We start from the raw sequence: 21,364 nt of genomic DNA on the forward strand, positions 1-21,364 counted from the left end.
TACACACACCACACAATGTCATTTCGCAGAGGGCTTTCACGTTGCCTCCATAACGACAACAACAATAGCCTCTGACAATGGCGCGGGTGAAACGTCGGCTGCGATATTCGGTCAACGGATATCAATTTGTGTATCTGCCCTAGTGTCGATGTTTACACACTGCACCAGGTACTCATTTTAGGCTGAGTCGACCTAGGGGAGGCCCAGGACCGGTTCTGATAACCGTCATTGTTGTTGGCCGTGAGCGGGAATCGAACTCGGGTCGCCGGGTTCGTAGCGCAGCGCGCTAACCGCTGCACCACCGCTCCCCACACACACACGCGCACAGACAAAAATCCCCCATATAGCCTTTAACAGACTGTTGGGGAAAGTGCTGTTAGCGAGTAGCGGGCACGGCACACGAGGGGGGGGGGGGTGGCCAGCGCCACGCCCGGCCGCCTTTGCCTCCCTAGTGGCGATGATTTTACACACCGCACCAGGTACTCATTTTAGGCTGAGTCTACCTAAGGGGAGACCCAGGACCGGTGCAGATATTGGCCATTGGCGTCGGCTTTAGCGGGAGTCGAACCCGGGTCGCCGGGTTCGTAGCGCAACGCGCGCAGCCACCTCCGTCTTGCCGTTCACAGCACACTCACTCGTCACACCCTCCCCGCTCCGATCGAATGAAGACACCGACACGAAGCGATTCAATGAATAAAGTAGTTTTTAATTTATTGAATGAATAGTACAGCCAGCAGACCCACCCTCCAGTCAGAGAAGGTTGTGGATAGTCGGGGTCGGGGGGGGGGTTAAGGACCCATGAGGCTAGAGATGATCGGAGAGGGCCCTGGAAAAAAAGAATCAAGTGTTGAGGTATGAGGGCCCACACGGTTCAGGGAGAACCATCTCAGAGGTGGCAGGGTCGCGAAGAGCAGAGAAAGCCCCTCCACCCCCCCCACCCCCCCGCCCTTGAGGAAGAGATGCAAGAAGAGAGGACAGAGTAACCACGTGGCTCTGGATGATTCATTGCACTTGGGTGCAATTTTGCACGTCTCCACGTGGACTCACGAGGTCAAGATCGGGGTGGGGGGGGGTGTGGAGGGTGGATCGGTCTGGGCGGTCTGCGAGGTGTTAGGGGAGCTGGGGTCGTAGTCGTGTTCGTCGTGGTCGTCACGCCCGCGGCGGCGCCGTCACTTGGAGAAGGTGAAGCGGCTCCGGGGATGCCACTGCTGGTCGCGCACGCGGCGCACCGATTGGATCTGCGGCTGCTGCGCGCCCCACTCGTTGAAGTGGCGGAAATCGCAGCGCTCGAAGACGAACTGGTAGCCACGGTAACCGGGGGTACTGGTAACCCACCCACCTGGAGGCGACCACGAGCCCGGCGAGAGAGAGATGGTGGTGGGAGAGGTGGGAGGGAGAGATGATGATGATGACGATGGGAGGGAGAGAGAGAGAGAGATGATGATGATGGTGGTGGGAGAGATGGGAGGGAGGGAGAAAGAGATGATGATGATGATGGTCGGAGAGATGGGAGAGAGATGATGACGATGGGAAAGATGGGAGGGAGGGAGAGATGATGATGATAATCGGACAGATTGGAAGGAGGGAGATGATGAAGATGATGGGAGAGATGGGAGGGAGGGGACGGGAAGGTTGGTGGAAGACGACAATGGCGGGGAGGGGAGGGGGAAATGGGTGAGGAGGGAGGTGTGGGGGGAGAGGGAGGGAAGATGAAAGAGAAGGGAGGAAGGGGGGGGATGGAAGACAATGGACGGGAGGGGGAGGGAGTAAGGGAGCAATAACGAAAGACAATGGGAGGGTGGAGTGAGAAGGGAGGGAAATGAGGTGGGGAGGGGGGGTAGAGATTGAAGGAGGAAGGGGAGGGGATCAGAGGAACAGATATTAGACAACTGAAAATCTCTGCACAGACAGGTAATGCTGCAATGTGCAGGGATGCATTGCATTTAAGTGCGGAGCAGGCGTGAGGAGGCCCTCATCCAGCAGTGGATTTGCAAAGGGTTGTTACACTCCGAAGGTATAGACACACAGACGCGTGTGTGTGTGGACGGGACAATTATCTGAACCGGTCCTGGGCCCCACCTAGGTCGACTCAGCCTCAAATGAGCACCTGGTGCGGTGTGTAGTAAACATCGCCACTGGGGAGAAACAAAGGCGGCCGGGCGTGGTGCTAGCCACTCCACTCGTGTGTGGTGCCGGCCTTCATAGGCGCTCGCTAACAGCGCACGGTGGGATCTTTGTTTGCTGCAGGTGGAGGTACTCACGTCCCGCCGGCCACCTTGATGCTGGCCACGCGGTCCTGGAAGCCGTAGGCCCAGAGGCTGGGGACGTCATTCTCCGTGATCTCCATCTTGCGGCCCGTGAAGTCGGGATTCTCGAACAGCGAGATCTTGTGGTCTTGGTTTTCCTGCGAGGGTCGTGGAATAGTGGGAGCAGATGTGGTGGTGGTGGTGGAGGAGGATGATGATTGAGGAGGAGGAGGGGAGGAGAGGAATGGAGAGATGGAGAGATGGTGGGAGCAGATGTGGTGGTGGAGGAGGATGATGATGGCGGAGGAGGAGGGGAGGAGAGGGATGGAGAGATGGAGAGATGGTGGGAGCAGATGTGGTGGAGTAGGAGGATGATGATGGAGGAGGAGGGGAGGAGAGGGATGGAGAGATGGAGAGATGGTGGGAGCAGATGTGGTGGAGTAGGAGGAGGAGGATGATGATGGAGGAGGAGGGGAGGAGAGGGATGGAGAGATGGTGGGAGCAGATGTGATGGAGGAAGAGGATGATGATGGAGGAGGAGGGGAGGAGAGGGATGGAGACATGGTAGGAGCAGATGTGGCGGTGGGTCCGCGTGTGTGGAAGTCGGGGTGGAGGAGAATGATGATGGAGCGATGGAGGGATGGAGTAGGAGCGAGATGGAGGGGTGGAAACAATAGAAACGAGACGGGGAGAACGAGACGGGGAGAGGGAATCAATTGCGGGGGGTGGTGGCGGGGGAAGAGGGGCGTATTGATTACTATCCCAGGAGGAATTTCACTCTATCCATAATCGACTGATTCATCGATTGTTTGTTTAACCTCGATTGTTTCGCCTCGTGGCCCAGGGAATCGAACTTATCTTTTTAAAAAATATTCTGGCGCCCACCGAACGCTTGAACTCTGGCGCGTAATTGCCACGTTTCAATGTAAACGCTGTCTGGACGTAGCGAAGAGACACATACATATTTACTGATCCTGACCCCAACCCATCCCTCTACTCGCTCCGCGCAGCAGCAGAAACCCACGCGTGCGCTTGCGCGGGTGTGTCACCGCCACGCTGTGTCACAACAAAGACAAAGATCCCCCGCATAGCCTTAACGGACTGTTGGGGCAAGTGCTGTTAGCGAGTAGCACCCGATGAAGGCCGGCACGGCACACGCCGCTAGGGAGACAAAGGCGGCCGGGCGTGGTGTTAACCCACCCACCCCCTCGTGTGCACGTGACGGCCTTCATAGGTGCTCGCTGTCAAAGCTTTTTTGTGGGGGTCTTCGCCTCTCGGGGCGCGAGAGTAAAGTGGCAGCGGATGACATTTTAACCGGCAAGGGTTGGTGGTTCACATCGAGACTACCGCCCCCGCCCCCCCTCCCCCGGCGGGCTACCGCGGTTAAAGGCGGGCGAGGCGGTACAGCAAGTAAGTTTGTGCACCCAATTGTATTCCAGTTCGTGTACCGATGATATTGTGCATTTGTGACTGTTCCAGAGAGCACTGCGCGAGAACAGCCGTGAATATGAAAACATGTTTAGACATATAATTTATATAAATATTGACGTCCATTGTCGAGGCTGCAATGAAAGAAACCCGTAACATTTAAATCGCCGAATATCCATCTTTGCGCAGTCATCGGTGACCGTTCAGAGACAAGCATCAGCTCGCTGCACTTCCGAAACAGTGCCTTCAAGCACGGCTGGCGTTTGACACATCCATTATAATAATAATAATAATAACAACAACAATATCGTCAATAATAATCATCTACATTGGTGAGGCGCGTTTCATCCGTAGATCCAGTCGCGATACGAACGTGGGTGTGCCTTGCGCCCCCCCCCCCCGGTAACCAAAGCTACAAGTTGAGGCCCCTCTTGACAACCGCCATAAGAGTTGTTTTCAACAACAACAACAACAGTATAAAAGATCAACAACAACAACAAGACGCATGTAACGATGTGATCAAGGCAAGAGGAGCCGCCAAATGCAATGGCCTCTAGGTGCGACCTTGCGACACAAATCACAGCATTGGGCGCCCCGCCTGACCAATTACCGCACCCCCTGAGCTGATAATGTAGCTACTACGCCACTGAACCCCGTTCATGGCACCACCTCCCCCGTTATGAACCCCCAATTCCCCCCCAGGGGAAGGGATAGCAGGGGACGTTACCATTTTGAGGGGTCGGAAAGACATCAGGCGGTCGCTGCGGTAGCTGTTGGACCACGAGTCCCACCGTGGGAACTCGCCCTTCTCCAGCACGAACATCTCCCCGCGGCAGCTCTGCTGCTCGTAGGCGACCCATCTGCACGCGCGGCGGAAGAAATCCGTGGAAGCGTCGCCAAAGACAAAGATTACTCCCCCCGCGCACCCCACCCACGTTATAGCTTTGACAGACGCGTGGCGTGAGTGGTGTTAGCGAGTAGTGCCAACACTGCACACGAGGGGGTGATGGTGTGGCCAGAACCACGCCCGGCCATTTGAGGCTGAGTCAACCTAGGGGAGGCCCAGGACCAGTTCAGAGAATCGTCACTGGGTGTTGGTGACCGTGATCGGGAATAGAACCCGGGTCCGCCTGGTTCGTAGCGTAGCGCAACGCTGAGCGCAACACCGCCGCTCCTCATCCGTAACAGTAGCACAAGCAACGGCTAAAACAAAAAGACATATTATAAAACGACGAATTGATAAAAAAAAACCCGCGGAAGTCGCGCGACATCCGCGGATCTCCTTAGGCGGGCACAAGTGTCGCGAGACGAGGCTCGGGAGTGGCCCTGCATATAGACAAGACGCAAGCAGATTTCGATTTAAAGCTTTCGTGACTGCAGGGATTCATCTTCTTGGTTCTTTCGGTAAAGTCACGTAGAAGGGAAATAATAAAATAATAAAAATAAAACATAATAAAATAATTATCACGACGTTTCGACCACAACGCAAGCAGCCGTCCTCACCTGTTTGCGTTGTAGCCGAAACGTCGTGAGAATTATTTTATTATGTTTTATTTTTATTATTTTATTATTTCCCTTCTACGTGATGACTTTACCGAAAGAACCAAGAAGAAGACGCAAGCAGACTGCCTCTCTCGCCCCCCCATCCATCCCATTCAGCACCGCGGACAGCGACCCCCACGCAGATTTAGTGGCTCGGAACGGCGGCGATTGTCCTCCCAACGTCGCGTTCGCCAGATCATTCACAGGCCGCGCGCGTGGCAAGCGGGCCCGGGTTTCCGGAGAAAAATAATGCGCCACGATTTACGAGGCGCTGCCGTGGCGGATTTGCGGGCGATAAAATAATAACACTGAAGGCGCGATAAATACCAGGAATACTACTCACAATAATACTACGAGTTCGTAACAGCAATTTACACTAAGGATACGTAATTAGAATTCTCTAATCTGCCGGGGAAATAAAAGACTGTGTTTTCAGAAGGGTTCCTGCTACATTGGGATGTTTGGTTACTTCAATCAATGAAAAAAATGCTAAACAAGCAAATTAGTTAATTGATAGTTTAGTGTATTATTTAATTAACGAGAGTTTGGGATCAGATTTCGCAGGACCCGGATTACAGGGATGAATCTACGCCACGCGTTCTATTAACGTCCTTGCATTGATTTCATCTTAATATTGCTACGATTTTAAATCATCTAAATTGTTCCAACAAACTATTTCGTGCTGCTGCGACTGCGTTGGCAGTGATGGCTCCACCATACTTATAACAAATAATAACAGCAACACTCCAAACGTTCGTCAATAATAATACTACTGTGGCCTTAATCTACGTAAATATATGATAGGCGACGTTTCAAGCAACGGCCCTTCGTCACAGCACACGAAGAGAGAGGGGGCCAGAGAGAGTGGTCGGGCGCAGTGGCGTTCTCAACCATAATTGTGAATCACTATTTTACATTATCCTCCCAGGCTCTTCGTGCTGGACACTCAGGTGACGATCGTCGATTTAATTACAGACACAGAGAGCGGTCCTCAGACTCACTTTTAAAGTATGTCTTCTTTTTCTTAACTGTCCCCAGCACACACAGCGTTACGCTCGCGTGCGTGTGTGTAGATACCCTATAACAAGTGTGTGGACGATGTTTACATTTGCTGCAGAGCGGCATTATATATTCATAATCATGGTCGCGAAAGCCTACGTGTTAAACCGGCATTATATATATTGAAAAAAATACATATATATGTTTAAAGAGAGCCGCTATATAATTCTTATTTTCGTGGCCGGTAAATTATTGTCCGCCTGTCTGTCTGTGGATCTCTCCGCTCGACACTCTTGAAACATTTTTTGGGCCACATGTTTTGCTGCTGCTGCTGTTGTTGTTCGCAACACCCCTGAAACCAATCGCAGCCAATTTTCACGGCACAACTTCGCCATTCTGCGTCAATCGCGGCACAAAATTGGCAATTTAATACCCTGGAAAAGGTCGCTGCTATGCATTTGTTTGCTCACGCACACGAGAATGTATGTCTATCCATCTCCGTGTTACATTTAGGCTGCGTTCCCTGCGGCCCGCGCGTTAACTCCAAAAGCAACAGCCGAGGCTCACTCAATGCACTGGCACGCCGCCTTGTTAGTCCATCATCACCGCCAACACTACAAGGCGGGCAGGGCTGTAATGGTGGGGAAGGGTGGGGGGGGTAGAGAGAGAGAGAGTGCACGCGGTGGTCACTGAACCGAAAGCAAAACGCGTTTAGTGTTGGGTCCAGGCAGCGTTCGCCTCACCACATAAAAGAGCTCGCTGCAGAAATAGCCGTGAGCTCATATCAGAGGGTTTATTACTGCCGGGGCTCTGGCCGTCCATTATCTTACGCGATATTAAGTTGCGTCGCTCAATAAAACCTTGAAATTGTGGGTTTTTTTCTTTCTCTCTCTGTCGCATCTGACGTCACGCAAGCCACACAAAGACCACACCGCTGCCCGGATGGGGTAGGGAGGAAGGGGGGCTGGGGTTGGGGGTGGAGATCTCGCTCAGCGAATATTGACAGGGATTCCAGGGACGCCGAGAGGTGCCGGGCAGAGACGAAGGGAGATTCCTAGAGGCGGCGAGATGCCAAAGGAACGCAGAGGCACGCGGCGAGATGGAGCGACCAAGAGACGTGGAGATTCCCATGGACACGGATAACACAAGCGCCGCATGGAGACACCGAGATGAATCAAGAAGAGAGAGAGAGACACCCCGAGAGATAGAGCAAGACACGTAAAGACACTGTGAGACAGAGATCCCGCGAACCCCCAAGTCAACTCCAAGACAAGCCCTCTTCCCTCCCCCCCTCCCAGAGAGACCCCCATAGATCCCCCCCGCCACTCTGGTGAGACCCCGAAAGACCCCCTCCCCTCCCCACTCTCCTCAGGCATGCAATAGACCCCCAAGAAACCCACCACCCATCACCCCCCCCCCGCTACCCCTCTACCCCCGAGACAACTCCGATGGAGCCCGCGTGATGAGACTCCCTCCCCCCCACGCGTGCGTGTGTGTGTCTGTGTGTGTCTATGTGTCTGTGTGTGCGTGTCTGTGTGTGTGTGTCTGTGTGTGTGTCTATGTGCGTGTGTGTGTGTGTCTGTGTGTGTCTGTGTGTGTATGTGTGTGTGTCTGTGTGTGTGTCTGTGTGCGTGTGTCTGTGTGTGTGTCTCACGGGCCGGTGTCCACACGGATGGAGCCCACGCGCTCGAAGCCGCGCTCGCACACGTTCTTGCACTCGGTGGTGAACTCGAGGCGTCGGCCCTGGAAGTTCTCCAGCTCGAAGATGACCAGCTGCTCGCGGGGCCACGGGGTGGGGGGGGGGGGCAGTGACCGGGGGTGCAGAGCTCGTCAGCGAGGATGACGATGGTGGTAGCGGTGATGGTAGATGTATAGGGCTCATCATGAGGATGGTGTTGATTATGGTAGCTGTATAGGGCTCGTGATTATGATGATGATGGTAGCTGTATAGTGCTCGTGATCATGATGATGGTGGCTGTACAAGGTTCATGATGATGGTAGCTGTATATAGGGCTCGTGATGATGATGATGATAGTAGGTTTGTCGGGTTCGTGATGCTGATGTTCGATGTATCGCGTTCATGATGACGATGCGAATGCGCCGGAGATGACGATCACCGCGGTGTATCATCTAGCAGTGGATAGACCACGGCGCGAGCTGCGTACCTTGAATCCACCGGTGGTTGGGTGGCTCCCTTCATGAGCAGTGCCCTGGGGTTGAGTCGCCTTCTGAGCCATCCTGTGGGGAAGGGCCGTTGCCCGAAACGTCGCCGATTACATACTCGCTTTCCTTCCGAGTATCCCCAGGGGGTGCGTGCACGCCAGGCTAAGAACCACCGCTCTATAATATTTTAGAGTCCATGCAGATGGCTATAAACATCGAGACACTAAACTTTCGAACCTTGAATCCCACCAGAATTAACGCTTTCGAGGTACCTTATTTCACTCAGAGGGTTAAGGGTCAAAGACAAAGAACCCCCGTACAGCCTTGACGGACTGTTGGGGCAAGCGCTGTTAGCGAGCACCTATTAAGGCCGGGACGGCACACGATGCTTGCGGTGTGGCCAGCACCACGTCCAGCCGTCGTTGTGACATGCCCAGTGCCGATTATTTACACGTCGCACCAAACACTCATTTTTAACTCCGAGTCGACCTAGGGGAGGCCCAGGACCGATACGCAGCGGTGCGCGAACCACTGCGCCACGCGAGTTCCCATAAAACTCTACCCATCCCATCCCCGCCACCACCAACAACAACAAAAACAACAAAAGTTCCAGTCGAAATCCGCCATCGGTCTTCGACTCGGCTTGGCGTGGTGGGGTAGAGGTGGGGGAGGGGGGGGGTTCCTCGCTGGGACAGGAGGAGACATCTGCACGCACAACGAGTTGTGCGTGCGTTCGATCGACTCACTCCATTGGTAAGCGACGAGAGGCGGTTTGAGTCACAAGTCGGGATGTCGGCGTTGGTGGCTTCTGGTGGAGAAGAGGCGGTGGTTTTATAATCGCATGTAGACCCCCATCATCAGCGAATTCCCCGACCTCTCACCCACCCACCCCCCTCCCTCCCCCCACTTCGTGATGAACCAAAAACGAGCGGCCAGTCTCCTCCCCTCGGCGTGGCGCTGAGTCGGTGTGAATCGCCTAATCCCGTGGCGTGATGATGATGGTGATGATGCTGATCATTTCTCTCGCTTGACTCGCGGCGAATGGAAACGCGTAGTTTGGGAATACAAGAGAGAGAGAGAGAGATGATGATGATGACCAGACACAGAGACAGAGAGAGAGGAGGGGGGGGGGAGGGGCAAAAAAATATAGAACACAAAAAAGCTGCAGCAAGTGAACGAACTTAATGTAGTGACGAGCTCTTTTCGTGCTGTGTCAGTGCTGTTTGTGGTGGTTTGTGATGTCGTTGTATTCCGTGAGCGCGCTGACACGGCGGTCGTCGAGTTGGGCTGGTGGGCAGATTCACGAATTGATTTCCGTTGACCGCATATTGCAGCCGACGTTTCACCCGCGCCATTGTCAGAGGCTATTGTTGTTGTCGTTATGGAGGCAACGTGAAAGCCCTCTGCGAAATGACATTGTGTGGTGTGTGTAGTGTGTGGCGCGTGTGTGTGTGTCTGTGTGTGTTAAGGTCGACTCAGCCTCAAATGAGTACCTGGTGCGGTGTGTAAACATCGCCACTAGGGAGACAAAGGCGGTCGGGCGTGGTGTTGGCCACCCACCCCCTCGTGTACCGTTCCGGCCTTCATAGGTGCTCGCTAACAGCACTTGCCCCTATAGTCTGTTAAGGCTACACGGGGAGATCTTTGTCTTTGTGATGTCGCCAACGCGTTGAATCGTCTACGGTGATGGTCATCACACAATCTCGTGGTGTCCGTGGCCCTGGCCTATAGGAGTGTGGCGTCGCAATAACGCGGGGGGCTTTAGGGGGGGCCGGTGGTGGTGGTGGGGGGGGGGGGTGCAGCCCAAGGCCTGAGAAATTGAGCCCCCCCCCCATTCCACCACTTTCTGCTGCCCTCCGCTCCCCAATAAAACATTGGACTTGGTAGTGGATCAAGCGCAATCCCTCAATACGTAGCCAGTAATGCCTTATATAAAAAAAAAATCTGCGACGTTTCGGGCAATGCCCCTTATTCATCGCACCTATATACATCAATGTGCACAATATACAGGGCGCTTCAAAAAACACGTGAACACTTATATCGGGACGATCGATTTAAATTGACAAAGAACGGATAACACTGCACTTTAACGTGATAACAAATGTGATGTTAATAGCTTCAAAAACTTGTTCGCCATCATTGTCAACGCGTGCCTGGAATCTTCTCCAGGTGGTCTCCAGAGCCCGGAGGCTGGACATCTCCTGTGGTGTTGTTGCAAATTCTCAGAAGTGTTAACTAATTGTTTGAAGCACCCTGTATAATATTATCGTATATTTTTTTACTTTTCACGCCACACACATGCGCACACGCAGAGTCACTGACGAACCGATGTAACCCTCGGCGACTAAAATCGTGGAGTGTCTGACATAGGGCAAGAGTGGTGGTTGTGATGGTGGTAGTGGTGAAATATTCAGCTGTAAGCACACAAAGCCCCCCCCCCCACCCGAAAAAACTATAACAGCCCCCCCGCCACCCCCCTAAACCCCAATCCGGACCAGGTCACGAAGATGCTCGTTCTGAGACAAAGATCCCCCGTATAGCCTTAAGAGACGGCTGGAGCAAGTGGTGCTAGCGAGCGGCGAGCACCTTTTCAAGGCCGGCACGACACACGTGGGGGTGGTGTGGCCGGAACCACGCCGGGCCGGACGCCTTCGAGAAGGTGATGAGGGTGATGATGATGACAATTGTTTAGTGGACTGCATTACCCAGGAAAGTGTCACCGAGTCTCATGACTCATATTCAGGAAGGTCCTGCCACGTGTTTCGCAGTAGCACGTGGGCGGGTTATGGTTGCGGTTCTAATCAACCCAATTTGCGTAATTCATGATGATAATTGATACATTTAAGAATAATCAGCATCGCTTACCGTTTATTATTATTATTATAATGATCATGATAATGATGACACGCTCGATTGAAGAATCAATGCCTTCGCCGATTAACATCTTGAGCCCGGGGCGGATAGTTGCATAATCCACTGCTGGATAAGGGACTCGTGTGGCCCATTTGGCCATACTTCACCACGCTGGTCACTGCGGATCCGTGAAGGCAGTGGATAATGTAGGCGGGTGAATATTACGTTGCTATACGTGTGTTGAACTTCTTTCGCACCGTACGTAGCCCACCGTGCTCATCAGCGGTGCTGCCCACCACCTGCGCTGTCCAGGCTCAAATCCTGCTTAGCTTACGAGAGTTGGTGGGAAGGCCGCTAATCTTAGATGGTTGGCCAAGGCGCCTGGATGATGGATATGAAGCCTGTGAATGATAACGACGTCTGATACTCATTCGCAAACCACTGCTTGACCATGACCTCATCGCACCGTGTCTAATTATGGGGGTTTGTTTGGCCATACGGTTGTGAGCCGTGAGCGGGAATCGAACTCCAGCACTGGCTTCATGGCGGAGTGCGCTAACCACTATGCCACCACCCCACCCTCCAATGATTATTGCGATAGTAAAATAATCGATGGTGGTTGATGGTGCCTTTAGCAGTTGACACGGCGATACATGAATGACCACCCCTCGATGATTCTATACGGTATATACCATAGATTTGCGTTGATGCTCGACGCAGTCGATGTAAGAATAATGATTGGTGATGTCGCTACCCGTGGAAACTGTGGTCGCGTTTCACAGTACACTGCCCCCGCCCCCCCTAAAAACTAAAAAAACACCCCCTAACCCTGGGGGGCCCGCGTGCACCAAGGGAATATCACGACCTGATGAGCAAGCGATTTGCTTTGTTCATCCGCTCGCAGAGCGTGCTCATGCAGCCATTCACTCGCTCATCCCCCCAAATACCCTTTAGCCCCCAGTCCAGCGCCCAGGTATGTGCTTGGGCAAACATTCTAACTGCGCATGAGAGCATCCGGCCCACCATCCACCCATCCACTCATCCACCCATCCATTCATTCACCCTCGCACTCATCCATTTACTCACCCATCCACTCACCCACTCACTCCCCCACCCATCCACTCACTCACTCATCCACCCATCCACTCACCCATCTATCCATTCACCCACTCACTCATCCACCCATTCACTAACCCACCCATTTACTCACCCACCTATCCACTCACCCACTCACTCACCCACCCATCCACTCACCCACTCACTCACCCACCCATCCACTCACCCACTCACTCACCCATCCATCCACTCACCCACCCATCCACTCACCCACCCATCCACTCACCCACTCACTCACCCACCGATCCACTCACCCACTCACTAACCCACCCATCTTCTCACCCACCCATCCACTCACCCACTCACCCCATCCTCCAACCTTCTGATCCACCTACACGGCCGTCCCTCCCACCAACACATCACCACAACATTGCCCCTATTGGACATCAGCCGCCCGAGTCAACAACCACCACCACCACCACCATCACCACCGCCACCACCACTCAACACAATTCCCTCTCAGCACCCCCTCCCGCCCCCACCCTCCCCCCCCTGCCGACACCTCCTCCAAATCGAGCCCGCAGTCCCTCCCACCCCCAGCCCAGTCCACGTATAAATGACAGGGCCCGCTGTGGCTGGACTACGACACTTGGTGATTTCGTGTGGTGAGTACCGTGGGGTTCGCAGTCATTCATCAGCCCGCCGTTCGCAACGAGCGGTGGTGGGCTGCGTGTGGACACACACAGAGAGAGAGGGAGAGAAGTTTAATTCTCTCCACCAGTTGCCAAGGCAACGCTAATTGGCCTCATGACTAATGGACTTTCTCAGCACCACGTGCTGCATGGAATAGAACAGACGCCCCTGCGTGACTGGTGGAGTGTGGGGAAGGATGTGGGGGGGTCCTTTCAATTGGTTAGTGGTGGGAGGGGGAGTTCTCTGGGAGATGGGGGTTGATGGATCGTGCAGAGATCACGGCGAGATCGGGACGCCGCTTCGTAGCGCTGTCGCCCTAAAACGTGGGAAAGAAGCAGAGGCTGAAGGCTGCGGTCAGCAACGCCGTTTGGATCGCCGATCCGGACAAATCGGATTTTAAACATGCTACCTCCTCGGGTTCCCTGGGGTTTTTCTCCCGGTAGATGTATTTATTTGAGGATGGGGGCGAGCGGTGGAGAGGGATTACTTAACACCCCGCTGGGATTTAAGGTGGTGGTGGAAAGGGGTGGCAGTACAGCAAGTGGGTTAATGCACCCATCTGTGCAGAACGTTGAGTGTTGCTCTCCCCCCCCCCCCACCCCCACCTCGTGGCTCTGACTCTGGGTATCCAATCGTACCCGGGGCACGAGTCGGTCGAACGCTCAGTCGAGGTTTTGATGGTTAAAGTTCGGGGGCGAATATTACCGATGCAGTCATAATGTACAGACCACGGCTACATCCACTGCTGGATGAAGGTCTCTCTGCGCCCCCCCCTCCCCCCGCCGCCCCACCGCGCCGTGTAGTTCGTGCGAGTTTGTTTGACCATACTTCACCACGCTGGTCGGTGCGGGTTGGTGAAATGTGGCGAGCCCAGAAGGCGGTTCAGGTGTCACTCGCCACCGATGTGACCCGCTGCTTCGGGAATTGGGACTCAACGTCGCTAACCACAATGCCACCGCTCCACCACCGATGATGACGGTGATAGTGATAACAATAGCAATGATTAAGTGATGGAACACACGGTGGCCGCGTGTCCGACGGCGCACCTTCCGCGGATTTCTAATCGGAAGTTTCCAAAGACAAAGATCCCCCCCCGTATAGCCTTAACAGACTGTTGGGGCAAGTGCTGTTAGCAGCAGCCATGAAGGCCGACACGGCACACGAGGGGGTGGGTGGCCAGCACCACGCCCATCCGCCTTTGTCTCCCTAGTGGCGATGTTTACACGCCGCACCAGGTACTCATTTGAGGCCGAGTCGACTTAGGGGAGGCCCAGAACCGGTTCAGATAATAGCCACTGGTGTTGGTGGCCGTGAGCGGGAATCGAACTCGGGTCTTCGGGTTCGTAGCGCAGCGGAGCGCTTCCGCGGATTTCTAATCGGAAGTTACCTTCCCCGCCTGGCACAGGTGTGCGCTCACCGGTTGACTGAAGACATGGAAAAGATGGACACTGCTGGTTTCTCCGGCTTCTGGAAGGTAGGAGAGACAAACAGAGAGAGACAGAGGGACAGAGTCAGACAATGTAACAGGGAGACAGGCAGAGGGACTGATTGATAGACAGAAAGACAGACGGACAAGAAAAAACAGAGAGCTAGACAGACTGAGACACAGAGAGTCATGTAGGCAGACAGACAGACAGAGAGACAGATATACAGACAGATAGATAGACAGATAGACAGATAGACAGACAGAGAGACAGACAGAGAGACAGACAGAGAGACAGACAGACAGACGGATAGACAGACAGACACGACCTCTATGGCCAGATAAGCCAAGTTTTCGAGAGAGACCTGCGAGTACTTACACAGAGACGCACAGACTCGCATATAAACCCATAGACTCATAGACTTACAGATATATATCCGTGGATATCTGTAAGTCCCACAGAGAGAGCCACGGATAGAACGATAGACTTAGACATACAATTGATGGACTTACATGGAGGCATATATGGGGCGCCACGGTGGTGAGATGTTAACTACCTCGCCTGGTACACAGGAGGTCGTGGGTTTGATCCCGACCCTGACGCCTGCTGATTTTTGGCGTTTCCGCGTCTCTCTCTCTTCATCAACATCACGGTGGCTATGAGATGTTAACTACCTCGCCTGGTGTACAGGTCGTTGGTTTGATTCCGACCCTGACGCCTGCAGTGTATTTGGAGTTTGCGTGTCTCTCTCTCTCATCATCATCATCACGGTGGCTATGAGATGTTCGACTGTGCTGTGAGTGTTCTGTGAGTGAGCAGTGAGTGAGCGGTGAGCGAGCGTTGAGTGAGCTGTGAGTGTTCTGTGAGGGAGCGTTGAGTGAGCTGTGAGTGTTCTGTGAGGGAGCGGTGAGTGAGCGGTGGGCCTGTCCGCGTGTCGCAGATCACGGTGTGGGACCAGGAGGGCCTCCAGGGCAAGAAGCAGGAGTTCACCTCGGGCTGCCACAACGTCTTCGAGAGCGGCATCGAGAGCGTGCGCTCCATGCGCGTGGAGAGCGGCGCGTGAGGACATCATCATCATCGTCGTCATCGCCATCATCATCGCCATCATCGTCGTCGTCATCATTGTCGCCATCGCCATCATCACCATCGTCATCATCGTCGTCGTCATCGCCGCCATCATCATGGTCACCATCTTCATCATCGTCATCATCAGCATCATCATCAGCATTGTCATATTCATCATCCTTGTCGTCAACATCGTCATCATCATGACAATATCAATGACGATCCTGTCGACGAGGACGATAATTTTGAAGATGACGATGTCGACAAAAATGATGATCATGACTATAGCGTCGAAGGCAACTATGACGATGATCTCAACTATGATGACAGCGATGAATGACGATGACGACGACGGCGTATGCAGACCAAGTTGACGACGAAGTTGACCCAATGTGACGACGGTGGTGGCGCGACTCGCAGGTGGGTGGGGTACGAGCACAGCGGCTACCAGGGCCAGCAGTTCATCCTCGAGAAGGGCGACTACCCCCGCTGGGACGCGTGGAGCGGAAACATCGCCTACCACACCGAGAGGCTCATGTCCTTCCGACCCATCCAGTGTGCCGTGAGTCCTCCACGCGTCTCTCCCTCCATCTCCACGCTTCTCTCCCTCCATCTCCATGCGTCTCTCCCTCCATCTCCACGCGTCTCTCCCTCCTCGTCCCTCCTCCGTTTACCTCCTCCTGCTCCCTGCGTCTCCATTCTCCTCCACGCGTCTTCACCCTGCTCATCGCCTCTCCCTGCATCTCCCTCCTCGTTGTGTCCTATCTCACTCCTCCTACCCGTGTCACATTCTCCTCCACGTGTGTCTCACTCGCTCCTCCTCCTCCTCCTCCCCCGCCGCTCACACAGAACCACCAGGAGTCCAAGATGTCAATCTTCGAGCGAGAGAACTTCCTGGGTCGGACGTGCGACCTATGCGATGACTTCCCGGCTCTGCAGTCAATGGGCTGGTGCAACAGCGAGGTCGGCTCCATGAAAGTTCAGAGCGGAGCGTAAGTTCACCTCCCCCCCACCCACCTGCTACACGCCCACACCGTCTTCGCCAATCCACTACTGGATGGACGTTTGACACCGGCGGCTGGGGTCGTCCGTCGGTCCGCCGCGGCCGTCCCAAGCGCCTTGAGTCGAGGCTCCGGCATCTGTCTCGACCTGAGGCGTCGTGTCTCCGGGTGTTGTTTAGCTCCAACTTGTAAAGCGCCGACTCCTCCGCACAGCACAGCGCAGCGCTGTGGTGTGGTGCATTCGCTCGCGCGCGAAGGGAGAAGGAGAGAGAGAGAACGACTCAGAGGCGAGTGGGGAAGGCAGCGGCGGCAGCCATGCCGGTGAGCCGGCGCTCGCAACAGCTGTCCGAGCTCTGCGCTCCTCTGCAGATCAAGATGTTTTCAGCCACACAATGGGAAGAAACCGTAGCACCCGGACAAAACCTACCACGCGTGCGAGGGGGCAACGCTCTATCCCATACAGAAGGAACAGGTCGATGGGTTCATCCGCACTTCGCCGTACGTACCCGCCTTCTGCTGGTTAGCCAGGGAATGACGCCTTCTCGATGCCCACGGGGAGTGGATCCACCAATCCCAGGCGTGACGTCAGCGCGACGCACGGACGCGGCTCGAGGCTGTCGGATGCGGGCGACGTCATCGCACGGACGCGCACGGTGACGTCACGGGCGCCAGCCAGCCAGCAAAACTTGTATTTGTTCCAATTATAGTCTGATAATGAAATAGTAATTTATGGGGGGGGGGGGGTGTTGTTCACTTACAGCCATCGCTCAAATACAAATTAAGCCACTGCCCGCTGCACGTCATCATCACCGCGGCCGTTGTCCATCAGCGACACCACCGATAAAGGCTGCGCGAACATCATCCCTGTGACCACCACCACCACCACCACCGCGCCCCCATCATCTCTCCTCTCTCTCCATCGCCACATGAACCCAAGAGCTACCGTGACCCCCCCACCCACCTCTCCCCCTCTGTTAACCCTCCCCCCACCACCACCACCCAAGTGATTAATTCACACCCCCCCCCACCACCATCACGATGAGGGTTTTTTTTGTTTTGAGACTGAAACCGACTCTTGGCCCTCGATAGCTTCAGGGATCATTAAACAAGAACACGAGTTCGGGGGGGGGGGGGGTGAGAGAGGAGGAGGAGGGGGGGCAGTGGGGGGCGAGGTGGGGGGGTTGGAGTGGTCACTATAAGTTATGAGGCTATTATTCTCTCGGTGTGTGTCTGTGTCTCTGTCTGTATGCGTCTGGGTGCGTGTCTCTGTGTCTATAACTCTGGTCTGTCTGTATGCGTCTGTGTATGTCTGTGTGTTCATAACTCTCTGTGTCTGTCCGTATAAGTATGTGTGTGTCTCTGTGTGTCTGTGCCTCTGTCTCTGTATCTACGTCTCTGTCTCTCTGTATTTCTCTAGCTCTCAGTCTCTCTCCCTCTCTCATTCTGCCTCGAACCCCATTCCCTCCGTCTGTCTGTTCTCTTTCCCTCTGCACACATATATCTGTCTCTTTATATATCTTTCTCTGTCTCTCTCAATCAGTGTGTGTCTCTAGATCCTCTCTCTGCGTCTCTCTCTCTGCCTGTCAACGTGTGCGCGTGTATTTCTCTCTCCACACCATGCCACCAACTACAATCCCTCACTCATTGCCTCTTCCTCTCCCCTCCCATCTCCCCTCCCATCTACCACCTCCTTTGCGGGTCCACATCTGGTGCATTCAAGGCGCCTCTCAACTGATTCCCTTACCCGGGGAAGTCCCCGCTCGCTCGCCCGCTCGCTCCCTCCCTCCCTCTCTCTCTCCCTCGTCCACATTCCTTCTCATTTACCCCGCGCGCACAAGAAATAACTTAACAAATCGAAACCTACATCATGGGACCTCCTTTGCCAGTACCAAAATATGAGAATAGGTTTTCCCCTTTTTATCTGGCAACAAAACAGCTGCGTAAAGATGTTAAGACGCCAAACTGAAACCTTTTACAAGGAATCATGTCTGCCTTAACCACAATACTTGTGGTCAGAATGCAAACCAAAAACGCCCTCTGATAATAAATGCATTGTCTTTTAAACTGATTGGTCCACACCAGAGACATATTTCTTTTGATCCTCGTCTCAAAGCTGTGTTTGACCAGAGGACGCCAAAAGGCGTCGTTTGTCTAAAAAAAAGCTGTCTCTGGTGTGGACCAATCAGATTCAAAGCCAATGTATATATTAGCAGAGGACGTTTTTTGTTTGCATTCTGACCACAAGTGTTGTGGTTAATGCAGACATGATTCCTTGCAAAAGGTTTCAGTTTGGTGGTTTAACATCTTTAATCGAAACCTCACGAATATTCTGAAATGACATTCCCGGCTCGAGATGCGACCGTGATCAAGCTCGTCATCTCGTCCTTGATCATCTCCCAAAGTCTTCAGCATTTTTTTTTGCCGGAGAGACGCGTGCTAGTTTGTGTTCTACACCTGTTCGTCGAATTATAATAGGACCACAGGCTACAACAATAATGATGTAGGATTATTATGAACAGGCGTGCCTTGTCCTCTCGCGTTAGCACCTTACGCAGATAAGCCCTCACTCCAAGGCCGGTCTAGCAGCTTGCTGCAACAGATAACGCGTGACACATTAAACCGCTGAACACGAAATAATGATGATCGTGACATGAATGTAACCCCCTCTCCTCTCTTCCTCCACCCTCCCTTCCCACTGCAATAACCACGCCCCTCCCACCCACCCCCACCCACCCCCCAGATGGGTTTGCTACCAGTACCCAGGCTACCGCGGGTACCAGTACATCATGGAGTGCGACCGCCACACGGGGGAGTATCGTCACTACCGCGAGTTCGGGTCGCACGCTCAAACCAGCCAGGTGCAGTCGATCCGCAGAGTGCAGCAGTGAACGGAGCACGTTGCGATGCCCTGTTGCGACACCGGCGGCAACAGCAACAGCAGGGAGTGAAGAAGCTGTCTTCTTGAATCCGCCAGACGCCGCCAGCATCGTCACCATCACCGTGCTTCGTCGGAGTCGTCGTAGGGATAAGCACGTGCGCGAGTGCAGCAGCGAGTCGCAGTGCAGTCGCACCGCAGTTAACACCGTGACGAGGACGACGAACGATGTTGATGTTGATGATGATGGAAATGATGTTGACGACGATTGCGATGGTGCCAAAATAAAATAAAAAAAAACACGAGAAATTGAACGCGCGCGTTGGGAGTTTTGAAGTGGTGATTATGTTGATGATGTTGATGATGGTGATGATGGTAATGATGGTGATGATGGTGATGATGATGTACGTATGCGTGTTGAACGTAGTCAACCGCGCTAATCAGAGCTGCGGGGGAAGGACAACAAACCAACACACACAAAAGCCGTTCTAAAGAAATGAGTTCTGCATGCAGATGATGATTTAAAAGCGCATAGCTCCAGTTGCTTCCTAATATAGGAAGGAAGAGCGTTCCAGACGGCCGCAGAAGCGCATCTGAAAGCGCGCGGATGTGGTGATCGTCTTCGTTCGATGGCTGAGCAACCAAAAGTCGCTGCGAATATCACCGGAGTTGATGGTTTATGCTTTTTGACGAGATCAGATAGGTATCGTGGTTCATGATGATGATCATCATCAACTGACTTAACGATCCATCCAACAGCAGCATCATTATTCATGTTGCATTTATTCTATCCGTCAATCGTCATCATCAACATAATCATCATCATCCAACAGCACCGTTGTTATCAAAATAAACAATCACTATATAAGTAATGAAATCAAGAAGCAGACGCCTCCTCCTTCATGAATCTATCGCTCCCCATTAAAACAATTGGAATCAAGTTAGACACATCGCATCAGCCACACGGACCTTGGTACGAGTGGACAATTTCACTCATCATCATCACGATCATCACATGGTTCAACACAAGGAAACGTCTGGACCAGTGTCGACTTTCAATATCTCATCAGCAGCGTCGGCCTCGCTTTGCCAGCTGTTTATAGACGAAGAGGCCGACTGTCTGCCGAATTATTCTGCTGCCTAACGCTGAGAGGCTCTTATGTGCTCTGCAAAACAAGTAATTATGCGTACCTACTAAGACCCACATCTATCAGAGGTGGGGGGGGGGGTTTCCTTGCCGATAAACATTCGGGCTGCTCGCCAGCAGTGCTTCAAGCAAAGCCCACTCTGTGGATGAAACACTGAATGATGAAACCCGTCCAGAGTCCTGCTTGTGCGAAACCATCGCTGCGGGAATGATGCTCTCCCAAAGGGCCCACGTGTGACTGGATGGGACGTGGGAAAAAATACTCTTATTGTATACATATACACGTGCGAAAGCGGGGAAATTATCTGCCTATTTAATTATGAATATTTATCATTTATCGAATCCACAATCATGAGCCATGTGTTACGTCCATTGACAACGATCCCCCCCGTATAGCCTCAACAGACTGTTGGGGTGCTGTGTGCCGCGAGCAAATGATCACTACCACCACGAGTAGGTGATCACCACCACCACCACTAGTAGATGATCACCACCACCACGAGTAGATGATCACTACCACCACGAGTAGATGATCACTACCACCACGAGTAGATGATCACTACCACCACGAGTAGGTGATCACTACCACCACGAGTAGGTGATCACTACCACCACCACGAGTAGATGATCACTACCACCACGAGGAGGTGATCACTACCACCACGAGTAGGTGATCACTACCACCACCACGAGTAGATGATCACTACCACCACCACGAGTAGATGATCACTACCACCACGAGTAGGTGATCACTACCACCACGAGTAGGTGATCACTACCACCACAAGTAGATGATCACTACCACCACGAGTAGATGATCACTACCACCACGAGTAGGTGATCACTACCACCACGAGTAGGTGATCACTACC

General features: G+C 53.4%; 2 protein-coding genes across 2 annotated transcripts in view; one reads left to right on the forward strand and one right to left on the reverse strand.

Moving 5' to 3' along the window:
* The window catches only part of CRYBA1 (crystallin beta A1), a 48,968-nt gene extending 29,310 nt beyond the window's left edge, over positions 1-19,658 (forward strand). Inside the window, exons 2-6 of the mRNA XM_078595260.1 lie at positions 14,386-14,454; positions 15,345-15,463; positions 15,890-16,031; positions 16,319-16,461; positions 19,211-19,658. Of these exons, the coding sequence (XP_078451386.1) occupies positions 14,413-14,454; positions 15,345-15,463; positions 15,890-16,031; positions 16,319-16,461; positions 19,211-19,358 (594 nt within the window). The 5' untranslated portion in view covers positions 14,386-14,412 and the 3' untranslated portion in view covers positions 19,359-19,658. The remainder of the gene's footprint in view (positions 1-14,385; positions 14,455-15,344; positions 15,464-15,889; positions 16,032-16,318; positions 16,462-19,210) is intronic.
* LOC144719386 (beta-crystallin B1-like) lies at positions 1,086-16,577 on the reverse strand. The gene is given in 8 exon segments (XM_078595259.1): positions 1,086-1,319; positions 1,321-1,339; positions 2,262-2,404; positions 4,402-4,534; positions 7,870-7,988; positions 8,381-8,453; positions 14,398-14,447; positions 16,487-16,577. Coding segments are annotated over 7 exon segments (654 nt in total). The 5' UTR covers positions 14,415-14,447; positions 16,487-16,577; the 3' UTR covers positions 1,086-1,169.
* Positions 19,659-21,364: the final 1,706 nt, after the last annotated feature.

Source organism: Lampetra planeri, chromosome 6, assembly GCF_965212315.1.
Source record: "Lampetra planeri chromosome 6, kcLamPlan1.2.h2, whole genome shotgun sequence".
Taxonomy (NCBI): domain Eukaryota; kingdom Metazoa; phylum Chordata; class Hyperoartia; order Petromyzontiformes; family Petromyzontidae; genus Lampetra; species Lampetra planeri.